Raw genomic sequence first — 20,369 nt, 5'->3', positions numbered from 1 at the left:
TACCTCTGAATCTAAAGGGCAGCCTCTCGGATATGCGTCAATGAGGAACATGGTTTTAAAGGGATAGTTCACCACAAAAATTAAGATTTGGTCATCATTTATTCACCCTCATGTAGTCTTAAAACCCATATGGCTTTCTAAGGTGATGCAATATACAATATATATTGAATAATGTATTGGTTCTTCTTTTCCACGCAATTACAAAGAATGAGCAAAAGCAGCATTAAACTGTAATGATGAATGGGCAAAAGCATCATTAAAAAATTATAAATTAGTCTATGTGGCTCGAATGGTGGGTGCTGAACAAACTGAAAATCCGTTCACATCAGGTGAGCTGTTAGCCACTGAGAAAGGAGGACTGAGTCAGTGAGTCAAGAACTGAAGCAGTCCAGTTTGTGAACAAATCAGAAGTCAGACTAGTTTTATGAATCATTGAAACGTTTCAGGTCGAACTAATGATTCATTCATGAATCAGATATTGCTACATTACGCAAGCAGATTAGTAACAGAATTTCAGTCTGTTTCTTAAACAATGCATTTGTATTGCTTTAGAAGGTTTAAGTGTATATAAAAGTACACACAGTTCAAATGTTTGGGGTCGGTAAAAGTTTAATTAAGAAGTCTCACCAAAGCTGAATTTATTTGATCCAAAATACAGTAAAATGGTAATATTTAAAATATTTTTGCAATTTAAAGTAAATGTTTTCTATATTAATACAAATATATTCTGTAATAAAAAAGCAGAATTTTCAGCAGCCATTTCTTCAGTGATCCTTCAGAAACCCTATTTACATGTAGGACTAAAAAAAAAACATTTCTATTGGTTATCTGTGTTAAAAACCGTTGTGCAGCTTAATATTTTTGTGGAAACTGTGCTACATTTTTTTTTTAGGATTCTTTGATGCATCCTTGCTGAATAAATGCATTAATTACTTAAACAAAAGAATACAATAAGAATCTTACCAATCTTTTGAATGGCAGTCTAAGTCATGTGGGCCACTTTATGTCAAAAAATAATATTTTATGTAATTAAAATCTACAGTTTGTGTGTGTGTTATGTATTTTTTATGCTGACAGAACTGGCTTCTTAGCTTAGCAAATCAGTTTTGTGTTTTTTCTGGCATGGAGCAATAGTTGCTTGGCATGTGAAGTTGCCACACATTTCAAATCAGTCACTTCTGAGGTTCTTTACAATTAGGCTTCTTCATTAGAAGCAACAACTCATTGGGTTTTGGAAAACAGAGTTAATGACTCTATTAGATGTATAACTTCCTCATAATTAAAAAAGGGTGGTATAATCATAAACCTTACAACACAAACAGCAATGACCTGCCAAACCAAGGCTAGGATTGAAATTCCTTGCAACACAAGCACAATCAGCAAATGAAGAGGCTAGACAGCACCTGTACACATGCTGGAATAGCATCCCTGTGATAATTCACTTATCATTGATAGGGTAAACCAGGTTTTCTGCTCTAACATTGTCCTTGTGATACATGAAACTAAATCAATATAGCCTTTCCACCAGCTCCCTGCACCCTTACAGGGAAAAAAGAGGGGAAGAGAGCATGTTATTTCAAATGATTGTGGCTACAACCTGTGACATGCACATAGCCTACACACACATATATAAATATACACAAGCAGTGAGGTTTCGTCTCTGTGGATCTGATAAGAATGTCTGAACCATGGTAAAAATAAATCCAGCTCAGCAATCCTAGCCTACCCAACGGCAGAGTAAGATGTATTTACATAGTGCATATAGGGAAATATTCCTTGAAATACAGAACCATGGCCTTCATTAAACTTTAACGCACAGAACACAACTTGTGTTTCAGCCGGGGACGAGACATTTTCCATATTAAACCATAGTTAGATCTGCAATGCTCCTCTGATGATTTTATATTCGATATTTCCAAAAAGTGCACTACTAAATGGTATGTTGAGTTTTCACAAACTCTTTCAACTTAGCAAAATAACTAGCAAACTAGCAAATATGCAGTCACAGTACTTTACACCTTAATAATATGATGTTAAGTTAATTAACCATATGAAACTCATTAGTTTTTATCAGAACCATGTTTGCTCAGTCTGATAAAACAGAGAGGGGTTATGGAGTGTTTGACCAAATGAAATGAGGTTTCATATAGATACCCTCCCGCTGTGCTCGCTGTTTATGCATGCCAACCCTAATTTGAAGTCAAAATTACTCTTCATCTCAAACACAAGGCAGGGGAGGGAGAATGTTTATGATGTTCCCGTTTTCACAAAGTAATTGGCTTGCATTGAAAGACTGTGCCAAGCAAGAACATCATCTTTTTAGCACAGTAAGGAAAATCAACTGCTTTGCCTCTAGCAAATTCTCTTATAATATACGATTATATAGCACTTCAGATTTTAATAGAATTATCCATGTTAGCTCCTTTCCTCTCACGCAGAGTGTCCTGATGGTTCACGGCATCCAGTGTGCGGCTGAACTGTCTGGTGGACACAAAGGATTGTGCTGAAATTAGTCACGTAGGATGTGCTGAGAATGTAGATGTCGCAAGATGATATTTAAAAGCATCACTCTCTTATACACGTCCTTCTATAGAGCATTATGGCAGATTATGGAGTGCTGCGACATGCGTTTAGACAGAAACAGCACTGATGCTACATTTATCCATGCTGTAATTGCAAAGCTTCTGCTCAGAGGCTTTTTCTGAGGTTCCTCTCAAAATTCAATTTCAGAACTCATTGACTCAACTGTTGCATCGTAAACGCAGGAATGTCTAATGTATGCGTTTGCCACAATAACAGAGTAAATTCATAGGGAGAGACTGAGGGAGATTATCTATATGTGCGCTCACATGTGTTAAATAAGGTGGGTGTAATCCCTGCAAGATAAACGTTTGTTTTAATTGGTTTTCTGATTAAAGTGTAATCCATTTGTTTATTTATTAAGTGAAGCTAAATACAATTGACTACTGGGAGGGTCGAGTGATACGAGCTGTCTGAATATTTATTCTCACCGCTTGAGACAGCTTGAAGGTGAGTAAAAGACAATCGCATACCTCTGCTGAAAACCAAGTGGAGTGATCCATGCGTCAGGACAGGACAGTTGTGTAGGTGTCTTGTGAAATTTAGATTTACCTTCAAAATCACCTGCATCTCTGAAATATCCGGAAATGTGGGTTTGTATGCGGTGGAGCTGAAAAAAACAATCAAGCAGACATCACTGGTTACATTTAATGTCAGACATCAGACAGACTTCATACACGACCATTAAACAGAAATGCAAATGGTTTTTGGTGAAATGACTGAGGTGTGGTTAAGAACAGGGCAAACTGATAGATTGTTTCTGAAATAGACTGCATACTGCAGTATGGGCCAGCCTGAGTAAACTGTCATTTTTACAAGATGTCTGTAGCACATACAGTATAAATTGTCAAAAGTATTGCTGCACAAAGGACATGCTGCCCGAATTTTGAAATGGTTCATTTGCTTTTAGCAGTCAGTGGTCTCTAATCCTCAATTAGTCTTTGACATCCAAGCTATTATAACTAGCAAATGGATTTGAGGGTGCGAAGCTTTTCAAAATGCACAAGTAATTGCTTAAAAATAGTTCCATGCATTGCGGTACAAATATTTTTCTTGTCAGACAGAAAATGAACTAGTTGCATGAAAGACAAAAAAAATGCACTGAATTTCTGTAGGATCTGATTTGTAGTGATAATCAGATGATGTTATTAAACCTAACTGTTCCCTTCTTACAGCGTGTTTATATTTCTAGTGTTCTTTCACAGGTGAAAAGGGCACATGTTCATTTTTTCCTCAGTTGAATGCATATGTGCATCATTTTCTTTAGACTCCAATCCTGTTATGGAAGCATTGTGTAATTAGAAGTTTATGGCAGATATACATTTTCTGTTTAATTACTAAAGGAGGAAATTATATTTTAATGAGCTTATTGCAACGTATTAACCACCCAGTGGTGAAAAAGTGCCCACGGTGCCTACAGTACCAAATTTAAATGCTCTGTTAAGGGGGTCTTCTTGGGTTAATGGTCTGTCTAAAACAAAGAATTGTATTGTAACTCTTGTTTTTGATGAACAAAAAAATCTATTACATTGTGTTTCAGTTTTGCTCTCAAACAAATTAATATATTTAGATTAGTGTTTTATAGCAAACAAAGGCCACTGTAAATTAATTCTATTGAACAGAGCATCCGCGTTTCCATGGAATTATTATTTAATTAATTTATGAATAGTGTATTGTCCTTGAACTATGCCAAAGCGTCTGAATTAAGGAGGCAATTACTGCCTCAGTCACCTCTTCATCTCTTTTTAAGACTTCACTGAAATCATTAACTGCGAAAATATATATATTTGACTTGGCAGCCACTGGAGCATAAAGGATTTTGCACCTATCTCAACTTAAAGCTGCACTTGGGGAGTTTTTGTTTTACCTTTCCATTAAGTTGGCTCATATTTGTCCCGATAGAAGTGGATTTTGACTTTATACTGACATCTGGATGCAGGAAATTTATGAAGGTATTTTCGGTGCAAAACAACTGAGTGTCTGTGACAGCGGAATTTTTAGTTGTAGAGAATAGCCACACATGTGTACCAGTAAATTTGAAGTCACAGACAAAAGCTACAAACTTGTAGATGTTCTTCTCTCTTCCACAAACACAACACAACACATCCACAAATCAGTATGTGAATTCTTGCAATGAAATTTGCACACTTGTAGAGTATTTTCTGATATTTTTTTTCTTGGACAAACACAAGGGCATAACAACAACGGCGTGAATCTGCTGTTACAAGTCTAAACCGCTGTTTTTTAATTGCAAAAGACAAGTTTCATGCACACTCTCTTTTGCACCCCATATCTGTGTAAAATATGGTGCAAAAGTGATTTGTGCATCTGTACATTCTTCAAAACACAGAAAATTTAATAGCATAGACAGCAATATAGGTATTGTATATTATGCCGATGTCACTTAATACACAGATCTAATATAAATGATTTCTTTCCAAGTTGTTTACCTTCACTAACTTAACTGACTGTGTTTTTGTAACTTATGCATGTTTTTAACATAAACTCGTGTGTGAAAAGGATTTTAAGTACTTGCTCGTCATGTGCAGCCACTTTCTATATGCGCGCTATGGATGTCTGCGTGCAGAAAACCGTCTATCAGAAGTTTAAACTAATAGGTCTTTAAAACACATGATATGATAGACATTTCATGCAGCAGATCCTTTTCCTATTTAGCGCCCAAACTCTGGAATAATCTACCTAACATTGTTCAGGAGGCAGACACGCTCTGTCAGTCTAAATCTTGATTAAAGACGTATCTCTTTAACCTGGCTATAACACACTATACACATCTCTATAATTCAAATCTGTTAAAGGATTGTTAGGCTGAACTAATTAGGTCAACTGGAACCAGGAACTTCTCATAACACACAATGTGCTTGTTACATCGTTAGAAGAATGACATCTATGCTAATATTAGTCTGTTTCTTTCTTATTTTGAGGTCACTGTAGCCACCAGATCCAGTCTGTATCCAGATCAGATGGTGGATCAGCACCTAGAGATGACCTTGACAGCCCTGAATGTCAGCAGAGACCAGGACAACTAGATGAACCCCAGAGACAGATCCTAGTGAAGACTTTGTCTCCTAGACGGCCATCAGGACAAGATGACGGGAACCGGATGAGTCCTCTGCACAATATGACTTTGTGTTAAACTGCTGCTTTCGTCTGGCCAGAGAAGAACGGCACATTATTTCAACACACTATTTCCCTGTTTATACTGTAATCTTGCTTTAACACAATCTGCATTGTAAAAAGCGCTATAATGGTCACATGACTTGACTTTGCTCTACTGTTTGATCTACAAGAATGCATTATGAAAAATGGAGCTTTAATGATTTGTAATGGATTATCAAGTAATTATGCACCTTGCTTGTAGCTGCGTTCAGATAGTATATAGTGTTTTTATTAATCTCAAAGTGCATACAGCACAAAGACTGGTGGTTGGGGCAAATTCTGTAAACACTCTTTTTTTTTTTTTTGCAGGTTCATTCTGAGAATCGAGAAGTTAGTTTTAACTTTAAAGCAGTTTAGCTTTAACCCTGATCAAACACACCTCTACCAGATATCTTAATTAGGGTTACTCGAATGCTACAAGTAGATGAGTTTTATCAGGGTTGAAGCTGAACTCATTTGATATTTAAACTATGAAAAATGTACAGTATAATGGTGAGTGATTTCAGAAAAATAAAGATAATGCAACTTTAATGGTTGTTGCTGTCCGCTCAGGAAGATGCTTGCGCATTTTTTTTTTTTTTTTTCTACTGATAGGCACCCAAACTAGATCTTATTGATTGGCAAAATGCTCTGATCTTTGAAGAAGTTGCCTCTACAGATGCACAAATCACTTTTGCTCCATATTTTACAGCGTTTGAGACTCAACTCAATAGCAGCAGATTCACACCATTGTCGTTTTGCACTTGTGCTAGAAAAAGCATCAAAGAAAAATAAATAATTAAATAAACATTCTACAAGTGTGCAAATCTTATTGCAGGAATTCACATACTGATTTGTGGATGTACAAAATTTGTCTGTGACTACACATTTTTGATGCAGGTGTGTGAATGTGAATGTTGTTTTAATATCAATATATTGGACATTCTTTGATTTAATCTTAATATTTTTTTATGTTGTTGGTAGTCTATGTTGGTATATGAATGCCGTGTTGCTGTGGCTGTGACCAATGTACTTGATTCATTGTGAAAAGAAAGGATGAAGGCAAAAATAAAGTAAATGTATTATTATTATCATCATTATTATTAATACTATAACAGTAATTTGCTCAATTGCATGACACAACTGATCATGTGATGTCAACATGGCAGCGGCCAAGAGGGGGCGACCCGCTTCGCGTACGCTCTATTGGAAAAGTGACTGGCTAGAGTTGTAAACTATTTTTAATTTTCCCCCCAAAATGCTGTTCATTTAATTATGTGTAAAACTTTTTATCAAGCAAAAATTACTGATAGCCCTTTCTACTACCCTATTCAATGAAGTGAAGATTTGAAAACATTTAATAATGTTTCGTAAGTGGCACTTGAAGCTTAATTCTTCCTAATTTGATCTTCTAGCAAACCTGGCGTGGTCACAACTGTCCTCCCTCGGAGCTCGGTGATGCTTAGAAGATCACCAGTGGCACAGCACCTCCTCCCTCAACGGTGCGCACAGCACCTCCTCGCCTTCAACACTTGGATAGACGGAATGGTTGCACTACTTGCATTTTAACCGAGGCTTTATCCGCGTTGCGCGTAAAACCATTAATGACAAGAACAATTGGACAAGAATAGAGCGATGCCATCTTGTGACGAAACCTCAATCCAGTTGCGAAAGGAGCAGGATGAATTTAGTGCTTTCCAGATTCTTGGCATACCTTCACGTCGGGCTCCAGGTCGCGCTCCAGATGTTTATTTACCCTTGTCATCTGCATCCCCAGCCCTGTCACATCCTGGCACGCATTGGACACACAGTGCGCTTGGGTGCGCTCCTGCCAACCCGCCAGCAGTCCAGGATACAGGGCGCCCTCAACCGCGCCCTGGTCCACCTCCGGCAAAGTGGGAACAACTTCTTACCGTACAACCTGAGCTTGGAAGTATTGTCCCGAGAACCGCTCAATGGAGACCCGGAGTCCATGTTCAGGTGCGTGTGTCAGGATATCGTTGTTCAGGGAGTCTCGGCTGTGCTCTCGTTCCCTCAGAGCCACGAGGAGCTCGTACAAGTGGAGTTCATGTCCTCGTTTTTGGAAATACCTTTCATCAGCATCATTGAACAGGGCGAACCTCTTAAGACACAGGTGAGCAGCAAACTAGTTTTCTTTACTTTTATCCAAAGCGCTCTTTAGATTTTATAGACAAGCTGTTCCGACGTCGGTCTTGTGTAAGTTGGTCTCGTTTTCGATATCGATGTACATTTTCCTTATATACTTGTTGTTTTTATTAGCCTATTTGATACATCGTTTATACTCTCCTCAACTGTAACAATTATTGTTATTGAGGCATACTCAACATCATAAAATACCGCATGACAACCGGAAAATGTTTTTTTAGCGGGGTTTTTTCCCCCCACTGTGTGTCAAACTTTATACCAAATTAGTCTTAAACATATAAAGCTGTCAGAAAGCTACTACTTAATCTTAAATCTTAAACTCTGGTGTTGTCACCTATTTAAAACATGGACTAGTTTTGTGCATTCAGTTGTATAAAATGTTAACAAAATGAATTATTAGGGGTTCTTCCAAAATCACCTCCCACACTTATTTATTTTTCAACATTCTAAATTTAAAATGTTAAACATAAACAGCAAACAGAATTGAAAACAAATATAGAAAAATGCATAAAACAAAGATTAACGCAGAGCAACTCTAAAACATAAAAGTATGTAGGCCTGTACTGTCTCATTCTGTACAGTGTTTGTGGACAGCATTTTAAGACGCAAAAGAACAAGAGAACCTGCTGGTAGACACCAGATGATACCAGTTGTGTCATTTTTTTTAATTATAAGCCAGATTATTTTATCCTGTAAACCTTTTATATTGCACTGTTCTATCTGGAACATATAAAGAGGCTCAAGTCTGTAAGAGTTAGAGAAGTGGCATGTATTTCAGGGTTTTTTTTTGTCCCGGGCTGGACACAGAGGTCCTGATGTTTTCCAGTGGAACAATCCTAACTCTGTTTAGTGCTCAGGGTTGAGACGTGCTGACTCTCGTTAGTATTCTAAGCAGCAAACAGAACGGATGCCAGTCGCACCAGTTGTTTCTGTCTCCAGCAGTGCAGCCAGTTGCAGCGGTTTCTCCTGGCAGGGAAACCTCAAAAGATTTTCCTCCCATCAAACTCTGCCAGCATATGGACACAAAGGAACAAAGGCACCCCTGATTTTGCATAAAAAGCCGTGAACAGTGGGTCAGCAGAGAGACTCATCTTTTAAGATGCTCCTTCATAACAGCGTGATTTATCCTGCATCTTATAAAGTGTCAGTCAAAAGGCTTTTGTGTCTTGTACATTTATGGCCTGGTTGCTTGTAAAAGCAGCTTCGTATATAGTGTTATTCTTAGCCAGTTCGAAAACATAACCAGGGCCATTTATGTGAATAATGAAAATTATTAGCAAAATGTTTGTGATTGCTTCATTTCGACACAGCCCTCAGGAAGTGTGAAATCATTAGTGCCCATCTTTTTCCTGACTGAGCAAGGCTTGGCTCATGCCATCACTGTGGAGTCGTTAACTTTCCAAATGACTTCAACAAATTAAAATATATTTATTCGAAGATATGAATTTAACTAAGTAGCACAGGGGGAAGGATGTTTATATATTTTAGGACGCAACCGCAGGATATTATGCTGTCTGAATGCATTTCAAAAGCAATATTCTATATCTTTGGTGAATAACGTCTCCCTTTGGTTCTGAAATAGCCATCCACTAGTGTCTTTTACACAGCACTCCTCTGAATTTGCAATCTGAGTGATTGCCATGAAATCTTTTTTCATTTCCCTGACTATATTTGCCAATCAGAGCCAATCAAACGCTGGGTAGATTACCATATTCTTAGTGTTTCTAAATAATTTTGTTTGCTGACCAAATATGCCGGGCTTTTTCGTTCGTTTCATTTTTCAGAAAATTCTTCTGCTCATCCACGCTTGAATGCTCATTAACGTGTCTCCCTTCTGTGGAAAATATTCCCAACCACAAAAGGAAGATTAGCACATGCAAAACTCATTTTGTCCATTTGAATGAAATCACATTCTAATCCAAAGGCCTTTCTCAATTATGCCCCTTTGTTAGCTCACCAGTGGACAACTGGAAGGTTATTAAGCTTAATGAATCCTTAATTCAAGAGGGCTGTTGAGACTATCCAAATGTTGATTTTTCAGTTAAACTCCAGTTCATACTGGAGTGAACCGAGAATGACCTTATTCATGTACACCTAAATTAAGACATTCATTTGTGAAAAGCTACTGTTATCTTGTAGATGCCCCCTCATTATGTTATAGCATGACCTTTTGCCTTTGCAGTCTTGCAGTAATTGTGAAAAAGAGTAACCTTTGTAAAATTGAAAGCACAGAGCAGTGGTTTCTTTACAGTGTACATTTTGAATCTCTAAACCAGGGCCGAGAACCAAGTCATCAGATGACTATTCATATATTCAGACTGCATGATATTGATTTTGTACAACACTTTCAATAAAAAAGCTAATGTTGAATAACTTTTGTTTCAGACACAATATTGTCAGTTTTTTTGTGTATTTCACTCTGATAATGAAAATAGTTTCAAACAAAGCCACAATAGAATCTACCGTTGTGTGCCTTTGAACAACATATAATACATATAGTGCTTTATACAATACAGATTGTTTTTAAAGCAGCTTAATATCAATAAACAGCAACATAAAATGAATCAATTATGAAACAAATTAAGTTTCAGATGTAAAGCAGCTCTGCAACCAAATGAATCAGTGCTGTGAACAAATTTCTTGACTGAAAGATTTGAAAAATAATAAAGACAGTGACAGCATCTGAAACTGAATACCTCCCTAATACATAGTAGGTAAAAAAAAAAAAAAAAAAAGTGTGAACAAAGTATTATGTCCAAATTCACAGTATTCATAAAACACCAGAAAAAAAAATCAGGATGACATACTTTTTCACAGCGATATTCTGGAGTGTGTATCCAATGGACGCAAGCAATGCAACTGATGCTGGTAGGTCACATAATGAATGTAGTGCATCCAGATTGCATTCATACTATATATTCATATATGTGTGTGCCTCAAATTATACCTTTCCCTAATCAGAAACAATGTGATTTCAGACATATGGCCAGTCACTTGTTTCATTTCTGAATAAATCAGTCAGTTAAGCAAAAAATTCAGCATTTTGAATGAAGTGGCTGAATGAATGATTCACTGAAAAACTCATAAAGACAGTAACTTATTGCCATCTGCTGTTATATCATATAACCTGCAACAAGAGTCAGTGAAAAAAATCCCTTCCAGTTACACACTCTGTCTGGAACATTTAAGTAATACAAACTGTGAAAAGTCCCAGCGCTGTTCAATGTACTGTATATCTACACTCAAATTCAAATTCAAAGATTTATACTGTAAATGACATGGCCCACTTTGTAGATTGTAAAGGGCCGTTCAAATTGAATGAAATTGAATGTTTAAGGAAAATGAGCACAAAACCTTCTTGTCTGTTATTTACATGTGTAGTGTAGCGAGTAAAATGCATAGCTCAAGTAAACTATACAACATTACCTATTTCTGTGCATTGCACAAAATAAATATTTCTAAAAGCACCTGGCAAGCAAGCACTTATTAGTCATAGAGGTGGTCTACACTCCTTCTGTTGATACAATGCCATGCACACATGCACGCAAGTCACCACCTATTCCCAGCCGGAACAATGCTGTCATTGGAGCATTGTTGCTGTGATTGTCTGCAGCCTGGATTGCTCCATTATGGAGGTCGAGGGTGTAAATAAAGTGTGAAATACCTGGAGGAGATGGTCTGTAATCTTCCACATGTGCGGGTTGAGATAAGCACAGATGGGCCGCTGAGGTCTGTGACAGTAAGGATGCGGGAAGAGCGTGGTGCATCAGCCAGGTGAGTAGGAATGCTGCGAGCTGCGCTCTCAGGGCCGAGATGGCTCAGTGTTGCCAGGCACTTAGCATTAAAGTACCCCAGCACATTCATACGATTTAATACACAGCCGCGTATGTGGTTTAACACGTCTGGATTTGGGTTAATGCCCATACACTGTAAGCCGAGGATGCTCTGACCCATCAAAACTAATTGAGCAAGTAAGCTGAGGGATGTGCTCCAAGTTGGTGTATGTGTTGTAAAAAACTAGTTTTTCTCAATTTTGATGCAGTTGCAAGAATATGCGAGTTTAATTGAATCTAAAAGTCTGTTTTCAATAAGTGGCATGCATGTGCCCTGAGGTACTTATGACTCTTTCGCGACCTTATACCTTATTTCTGCTCTAAAATGTGTGTCTTTGAAAATTCAACCCTCTTTCTGCCCGAGGTGAACTTTGAAGTGGTGCCTGATCTCTCAATATAAGATTTTTTCACTTTGCCTCTGAATACAGCGCCTCGCTGAACGAATCTCTCTGGCGTTCAGATCTCATGACAGAAATAATTCATTGTCTTAATTTTGGCTGTTGGCAGCATTATGGTGGGCACAGCACTGACCAGGCTGCACTGGTGCCAGTGATGCCTCTCCAGAGTGGCTAATTCTTGTTTTGTTATGGAATGAATATTTGATGCTGTTTTTATTGAGCTAATCATAGCATACTTCACATCTCATAGCGAAACAATGAACAGTCTGTTGATCTTTTTATCGGTTAGATCATCTAACTGACATTTTAAATCAATTTTCCTTTGAAGAAACTACTCGGCTTCGGTCTGGTTGAGTTCTATATCTCAATCTGCAATCTTATAGACTCTTTGATGGCTTTGATGATGGAGAAAACACAGAGAAAGATAAACAGCAGCAGCTGTTCGATTTGGCATGGGAACCTGTGAACGGCATCTATTCAGAATGAGGGAGAGATTTGCATAAGCGGGTATTACAGTTTAGCACTATGGGTACTTTTGATGCAAAGTTCCCTTCTGTGTGTCAAAGTCTCTCTGTAAGTCATTTTCCATCTCTTTTCCCTCTTCTTTTTATTTTCCATTAGTTTTGTCTTATCTCTTTCACCCAACTCTCTCGTGAGTATGTTTCAATTATCTTCCCTTTTTTTGAAGGGATAGGGAAAAAGGAGACTTGGGCTGGATAACAAGACACAAGATGTGACAACCGCTCCCATCATGCATGAGGCACACAAACGCAGCTCTGCTATCATGCTTATTAATAACTGCACATACACTCCCGCCCATCTGCACAAAAATGCCTCTGACTCAGTTAAGCTGTAAGTGAGGGATTTCACTGTCTGTGGGAGAGATCCGGCCTTATTTAACTTGTACCGGTTAATAAAATACGCTCCTGCACTTAGAGGAATATTCAGAGTGTAGAACAAGTTAAGTTTAGTTGACAGCATCTGTGGCATGGTGTCTACCACACACACACAAAAATATTTCAACTGGTTTTCTTGCTTCTTAAAAAATACAACAAAAAAGAAAGTTTGGCAGGCTTTTTTTTACAAGCCTTTTATAAAATAACTTCACAAAAATTTTTCTGTTAAAATGTAGTATTATTTGAGCTTTAATTTGTTTTTAAAACATTAGAATGGTTAGTAATGTATATCTATGCTGTTAACTCTTAACCTAAAACCTATAAACAAATCTGGAAGGAAAAAAGAAAAGGTTTGTAAGTCATTTTTCTCAAACCCTTTTCACAATGTTGGGGCTCTCAGACATGGAAATCGTTGTTTTAAGTGAACGGAAACTATAAAACAAATATAATTTTTGCATTCCTATTTGCTGCAATGGCAAAAGAAAAAAATCCTGATTTCTATAACCTTACAAATGAGGAACAAATATAGATAGATTGATCATGTTGATCAAACGAGAGAAAGATGTCAAATTTGCTGTCACTTTCTCAGCCATAGTATTAAAAACAAAGTGTTAACTAGTTTTCTGTAATTAAATGCCAAGGTAATATAACGCAAAGTAGCATGTTATTTAGATGTAAATTAAACTTTAAAAAAATGTAAGTATCATGTTAATAACTATGGAAGCACATCATCACTGTCTGAAATTGGAAAAGGATGCAGATTAAAATGTAATTTTGCCAGTTTTGAATTTCCCCCATTAATTTCCATTGTAATTTCCTTTTTATTTTACAGGATAAAGTTAATTTTGTAAGGCATTAATTGTTAATCAACATTATTGTACAAGTGCTATATTTGATTTATATTTTGGATTTATATAACTCATCAAAGCTTTTATTGTTTTTAATGCCAGTTGAGAGCAGAAATTAACCGTGTTTCTCTGAAGCAGCAGTACACTTTTCACCTACATATTCATTTAATATCCATCTGCATTCATATAAATAAAAAATGTTTTCCCAGTAACGTAATGTGCCTGAAGCTGGGTCGACCTCAAGCTTTTAATGTTTTTGCAGCTATAGTGCAATATGGAGAATGTCTCCTAAGATACTCTCAGTGTTAACTGGGGATACGCGGAGACAGCCACATGGAAGTGTTTATTCAGCTCTGTCAGACTCACTTACTGTTGGCCGTGTGTTGCTGATGATTGCAGACATTGTGCTGAATTACCTTTTGTGCCTCCCTGCACCTTCTTGCAAGGTTGTCCAGCCCCCTAAATGCACATTGCTTGGCTATCAGAATTCTTGTTAACTTTCATCTTTTTTTTTTCAAGGGAATCTGAAAACATGACCTGTTCTGCCTTGACACCTCCAATAACATTATTTTCCCCCATATAGATGACACAGAGGACTAAAGGGTGCAGACGTCAACTGCCCGTATTTATTTACAGCTTCACCTTTAATACCACAGGCATTATGAAACACTTGAACATCGCCCATCATTAATAATGAATCACTCACTCATCATGATTTAATGAGGGTTTAGATGCCCTGCACGAGGATAATGCAAAGCCTTGACAGGTAAAACTATTGCTTTTACAGTTAGAAATAGATTTTGCTTTTAATGCCAAACAAATATCACAGCCTTCATCTCTTCATTAGCTAGCCATCATATTTTATTCCACTGGAAATCCATCAAACCACCAACTACTTTGAATAGATTGTAGATGAAAACATGCCTTAACCCAGAAAAGATGTTCCAGGAAAAGTAACTTGCATATAATGTCTTCTTTTTCTTCTTAGGTTTGTCCTTTTGTTATTTGTGGTTTGTGTTTTCTTCTGGTATTTACTTTTGTTAAAAAGAAACGAAAAACAAGCCATCATTTGGCAAATTAGACATGACATTGCATATAGATATTGGTTTTTATGTTTTTGGGAGGGATTTCAAAGAGGGTTTCAAGAGGGGTCTGCAAGAAGATTATAGATATATTATTTTATATACATAAATATATGAATTTGTTCTTGGCTGTCAATCAATTATTGAATTATTTTTTAATCTAATTAATTATGTTTTGAGCTGAGAAAATGCCTTACAAAAGATAAAGTTATTATTGTGTTAAATGAGAAAAAACATTGAATAGACATAACAAAAAAAAGTAGCTTTAAAAAGAAATAGAATGATTCAAAAGAATTTGAGTAGAATAGAATAGAATAGAAATTGAGCAAACACAGACAATATTGCATCTAACATGTAACAATATGAAGTCCTTGTTTAATAAACTGTTGAAATCAGTATCACATTTGCAATTGTGCAGATATTCATTGAAAAACAGCATTCTTCCCCAAATGTGGCTTTTTTTTTGCTCTCATAGCTTGATTTTTATGGCCATATAAATGTATTCCAATACATTCATGACACAATAACTTGTCGTCCTGCATCATTTTTGACAGCAATGGCATTCAATCTAGAACAAGATGACAAACACGTCTGGTATTAAAAATGGGTTAATAACTTTAATAACACATTTTTTTCCATAATTAATCCTGCCAAATTAACAATAATTGACAGCCATAATTGAATGCCTTTATGTTTGGGAGTGAATATCTGCATTTTCTTGCCATAAAATGGGTTGAAAAGCCCATTGAACTTTAAGAAAGTCTAATGAAATGAATACTTCAGTCCTGAAGACTTACAAACTCTAGCTCTACTGCTACCTGCCTTCAGTCCCAAATGATACACCTTCTCTGGAATTCATTGCCTTCTGCCACATAGCAATATATCCATCAAATCACCTATATCCTAGAAAACCACTCTCTTTTTTGCTGAAGTTGAGATCATCTTCACATTCATATATCCTCTTCCAGAGTTTTATATACTCTTCCCAAAGCCATCAACCAGAGGCCTTCATCTCACCACAACCTGATACATTTCCACCCACCAACAGACTGTTTTTTGGCATCCCGACCTCCTGGGAGGATTCAGGCCTGCCGCATTCAGACATCCATTGCAAAATGTTATTCTTTTTGAGCAGAGACCATGTAAATGTCAACCAAAACTTGAAAAGGGATGACTGATCCAAGCATTAAATCATCATTATCTGCAAAGAGCAGACCAATAGTCTTTGGATTAGGGAAATTCTGTGATGACAACAGAGGTGCTGCGGCACTTTCCAAAATGGAGCAATTGGAACAAGAGCTTAAAAGCAGCTGTCGTAAAGCTAAATTTTTAATTGAAAGACACCCATAGAAGAAGAAAAATATTTTGTTAATCCTCTCACTTTATCACAAGCCATCATCATAATTGGCTTTTCAGCCATTAGCAATAATAAAGTCAGTTTATACCTTTTATATCATAGTTTCTTAGTGACACCATCAACTTACATGTAGCAACGTTTCATGGGTCAGGCTTAAAAGGGTTATTAAATCATAAATTTATCCTCAAGTTAATTAAAATTTATCAATTATTAATGGATAATTAATCATGTAATTTATCCTGGGACACATTATGCGTCATGCATCATATATTAGGATCTTCTGAAGCCCACAATGGAGCAGGCCTAACCGCCGGCCTAGCTTTGAATCAGATAGCGTGTTTCACTGAAGATATTTTTGCATAAAGCCAGAAAAGATTACTGTTTACTTGCGATGTCCTTTGCACGTTTTAAATGCTATCAGTCAACATTCTGAGAGCAGCTTTGCATACGAAGCGCCTAGATGAGGCTGGGGCCGAGCGGGCTGCATATACAGAGAGGATTTCAATGCACTTCAGGCTGACTGTGGAAGGCATCTCTCGCTGCCAAGTGCTTTCCTTGCTAATTGAGCAAAACACAGCCCACGCCTTGCGGAAGTAATTCTAATTAACTTCTTAGCGATCTGAAAGTTTAACACGGCTCTGTACATTTATTTACATCACAGTTAAAAGGATTTCTGAACACTGTTCCAGATCCAGAGAGTGTGGGAAATCAGGATTCAGAGCATGTTGGTTTAAATAAACTGCTCCCAAGCATAGTTTATGTGTAGATTGATTGTAACTGAGGAACTATTTTTGGTAGAGGTGTCTATGGGAAGACGTCTATTCTGTGTCCATTTTACTTCTGGTGAAAAGGTCTTGTCTGGCCATTGGAACACTAATAGCATTCAAACTTGTTACAATTAAACAGAAAAGTTAACGTTAAACTTTTCTTATCAGGCTGACGTAATAGAAGCCAATTAAGTAGGCACTTTTTGGATGAGCAGCAGCAACAAATAATTCAATTTTCAATATGCTTTTATTTTGTCTTTAGATAATTATTTAGATAACCTTCCCAAATGAATCTCATTATGATATGAATACATTTATTTTTCTCAGTGTTCTGTTATATTAAATTTTAGCTTTTAGTTAGTGTTAAATAATCATTTATTTTTTAGTACTTTATTCCCATCATAAAATTGTAAAATGTGTATTTAAAAATATTGGGGATTATATAGGGGATTAAAATAATGTTTTGGTACAATGCACTTATTGTGTATACTGTATACATGTTTTTACATTGTACTAAAAAGACCTGCATATAATTACATCTGTAATAAATTTCTGTAATCACTTTTAGAATTACACTGTTGACCCATACCTTACACCTTAACACACCCTTAAACCTACCCAGACCACCAGACCTGTCCCTAACCTCACCCGTATCCCAACTCAATAGAAGCAAAAGGGTTTTGCAGTACAATATGAACACAATAAGTACATTGTACTTATTTTTTGATGTAAGTACATAGTAGTAAAGGCCACCTAAAGTGGGACCATACTTTCTATGCCAATTTAATCTGCAGACACAACAATAAGTAGTTCAAAAAAGTGTAAACACTGTCGTTTATGCAGTCCAACATGCCAGTTTCATTTTGAACCAATGACGAGAGCTTGGGACGCGGCTACCTGCTTGTCCAAACAATTGCAGATTGAGGCAGGGCAGATAAGTTATTTATATATATTTTGTTTACTGTTTGGAATTGAGCCAGAATAAGAAACTTCTTTAAATACTGTGACCAAACATTGAGGAGGACCCAGACATTTAAGTGTTACTAGGAGCGCAATCCTGCTTTGTCAACATTACGACCTTAAGCACAGCACTAAATCACAGCTCCTCAAGGACATGTCTTTGCAATTAACTGACACTTTTTTTTTGCACGAAAATCCAATGCTAAAGTTTATTCCTAAGACATTTTAAAGTTCACTGTTATAATATCTGAAATATTATATCTAATTCCCAAGCAGGCAGCAGCGCATATTATGCCAGCCTTTGTAGCGGTTTCCATTTAATGAAAAAGTAATAGATGAAGCTTTATGACTGTAATCTAAATTCTCGAGTAACACGTCAAACAAATGTCCAAAGAATTGGTCAAACTCATTGTTTTGCTGTCTGACAGGTTTCGCACCTTAACCAAGGACTCATTCCTCTGGCGTGCACTGCTGGATGTTTGTGATTTTGGACAGGATCATTTGGTAAATCACCTCATTTATAAACTCACATTCCCCCAAATGGCTTTCATTTTCAAATATTACTTTATCGCCCAGTGGGAGTGCGCAGTGCACTATTCACCAGGCCTAATGTGAGTGATCGCTTCTATTATAAAGGGTAAAAAAAAATAATATTTGATATCAAAGCCTCATTACAGTGCTGTTTTCTATCCATTGGAGTTCTAAATTTATGGGCTTTCCTTACACTCATGGAATGGGACATTTTTGCAGTGTCATGTTGGGGTCACTGTAGAGCAAACAAGATTTGGAAATGTTATCAAGACTAATAACAGTTCAGAGTCTAGGCAGCTAACATTTAATAACACAGAAATACCATTATACTTCAGATGCAAACTGGGCACAGCTGTGCACACAGGACAGTGATGTAGTGATATACACACACACACGCACACACAAAATTTAACAAGCAGCAGTTACAAGGAGAAGCAAAAAAAAAAACACTTTCCACCCTTGGAGAGGAAAACAATCACAGTTTGTGGCAAAATGCTCACACTGGCAGCGGCTAAAAGAGCTGAGCTTTGGGTTTCTTGGCTTTGGTTTCCCTTTCATCATTACACCATATAAAGTTTTGATTCCTGTACCGCATATGCACAGTTCAGATAAGACAATTAAAATGCAGTTTTAACCACAGCTTTTGACATAGAGCATTTTTAGCATTCTGATCTCAGTGGAACTGATTACCACTTATCATGCCTAATTCATAAAGCAATCAATTAACCATATGATTCATACATTTTTAAAGCACAAAGCAACAAAATATGAATCTTTCTTTACCATAAAAAGGTATATAGTCATTATTTTTTGAGATAGAGAGTGAGAAAGAGAGCCTTCCAATTGCTGTTTCTACAAAATAGTATTGATATATATACAGTATACACACACACACACGCAATATTAAATTATCCTTGTGAAAGTTCAAAACTGCATAATTCTCTATGTACTTATTTTGAATAAGTATTTTGAAACTGTTCAAAAAGCAAGTTCTAAATAGTGTAAATGTAATCTGGATGGTCTTTTTCTCTATTTTTCACCTAATATATAAGGAAGTGCATGTTTAAATGTATCCAGAGACATATAGTGAAGACAGTCATACAGAATCATGGGTAAGTGTTAAAAGTTGTCATAATGGCTCGGATATTACATCAAACATTATCATACATTGAGGAGTTTAGTAGTGGACACTGTTCATCAGAATTTTTTTTATTTTCTTTCATGTTTTTGGTTGGGATGTCACACATTTGCTAACACACGCTTATGTCTAATGATGTGGCTAACTAGGGGACGCCACTCAATATGGCAGATTGAGCAAGTCTTTAAGCATTGCTTTCAAGCCACATGAACACTTTATGAAACATGATAGCTACTCTTATCACATATATAAGCTGCTCACCGTTTTTTAATTATGCTAAACCCTTTTATCTAGACTAATTTACATAAATAGTGTAGATACATGAGTATAAATCACTCCTTAGGTCATAATAACCCAAACAATTTATATGTATAATAATATATTGCATAAGTCTCTTCTTTATCCCCGCATGATCCTCTTCAGATGTCATTTAGAGACCCAAAGAGAGTCTCATTTTCATTCTGTAATTAGACATTTGTTTTTTTTTGCATGCCTGTGTAGGTATTTCAAAATTATTCACGTCGGCAAATCTTTACAAGTTCCCACAGTGGTCTTTCTTAATTAAGTTACTGTCACTCTTAATAGAGGAGAAGCAATATTGATGTATCTTTCCCTCACATCTCTCTCTGCCATCATATTTCTTTTCAGAAAACTTTG

The 20,369-nt window shown here is 36.6% G+C and overlaps 1 protein-coding gene across 1 annotated transcript in view; it reads left to right on the top strand.

Moving 5' to 3' along the window:
• Positions 1–7,239: 7,239 nt before the first annotated feature.
• Positions 7,240–20,369, top strand: part of LOC132096499 (glutamate receptor ionotropic, NMDA 3B-like) — a 42,508-nt gene continuing 29,378 nt past the window's right edge. Inside the window, exon 1 of the mRNA XM_059501891.1 lies at positions 7,240–7,870. Coding sequence (XP_059357874.1) covers positions 7,418–7,870 — 453 coding nt within the window. The 5' untranslated portion in view covers positions 7,240–7,417. The remainder of the gene's footprint in view (positions 7,871–20,369) is intronic.

This window comes from Carassius carassius, chromosome 20 (genome assembly GCF_963082965.1).
Source record: "Carassius carassius chromosome 20, fCarCar2.1, whole genome shotgun sequence".
Taxonomy (NCBI): Eukaryota; Metazoa; Chordata; class Actinopteri; order Cypriniformes; family Cyprinidae; genus Carassius; species Carassius carassius.
This window is presented reverse-complemented; position numbering and strand designations above follow the sequence as displayed.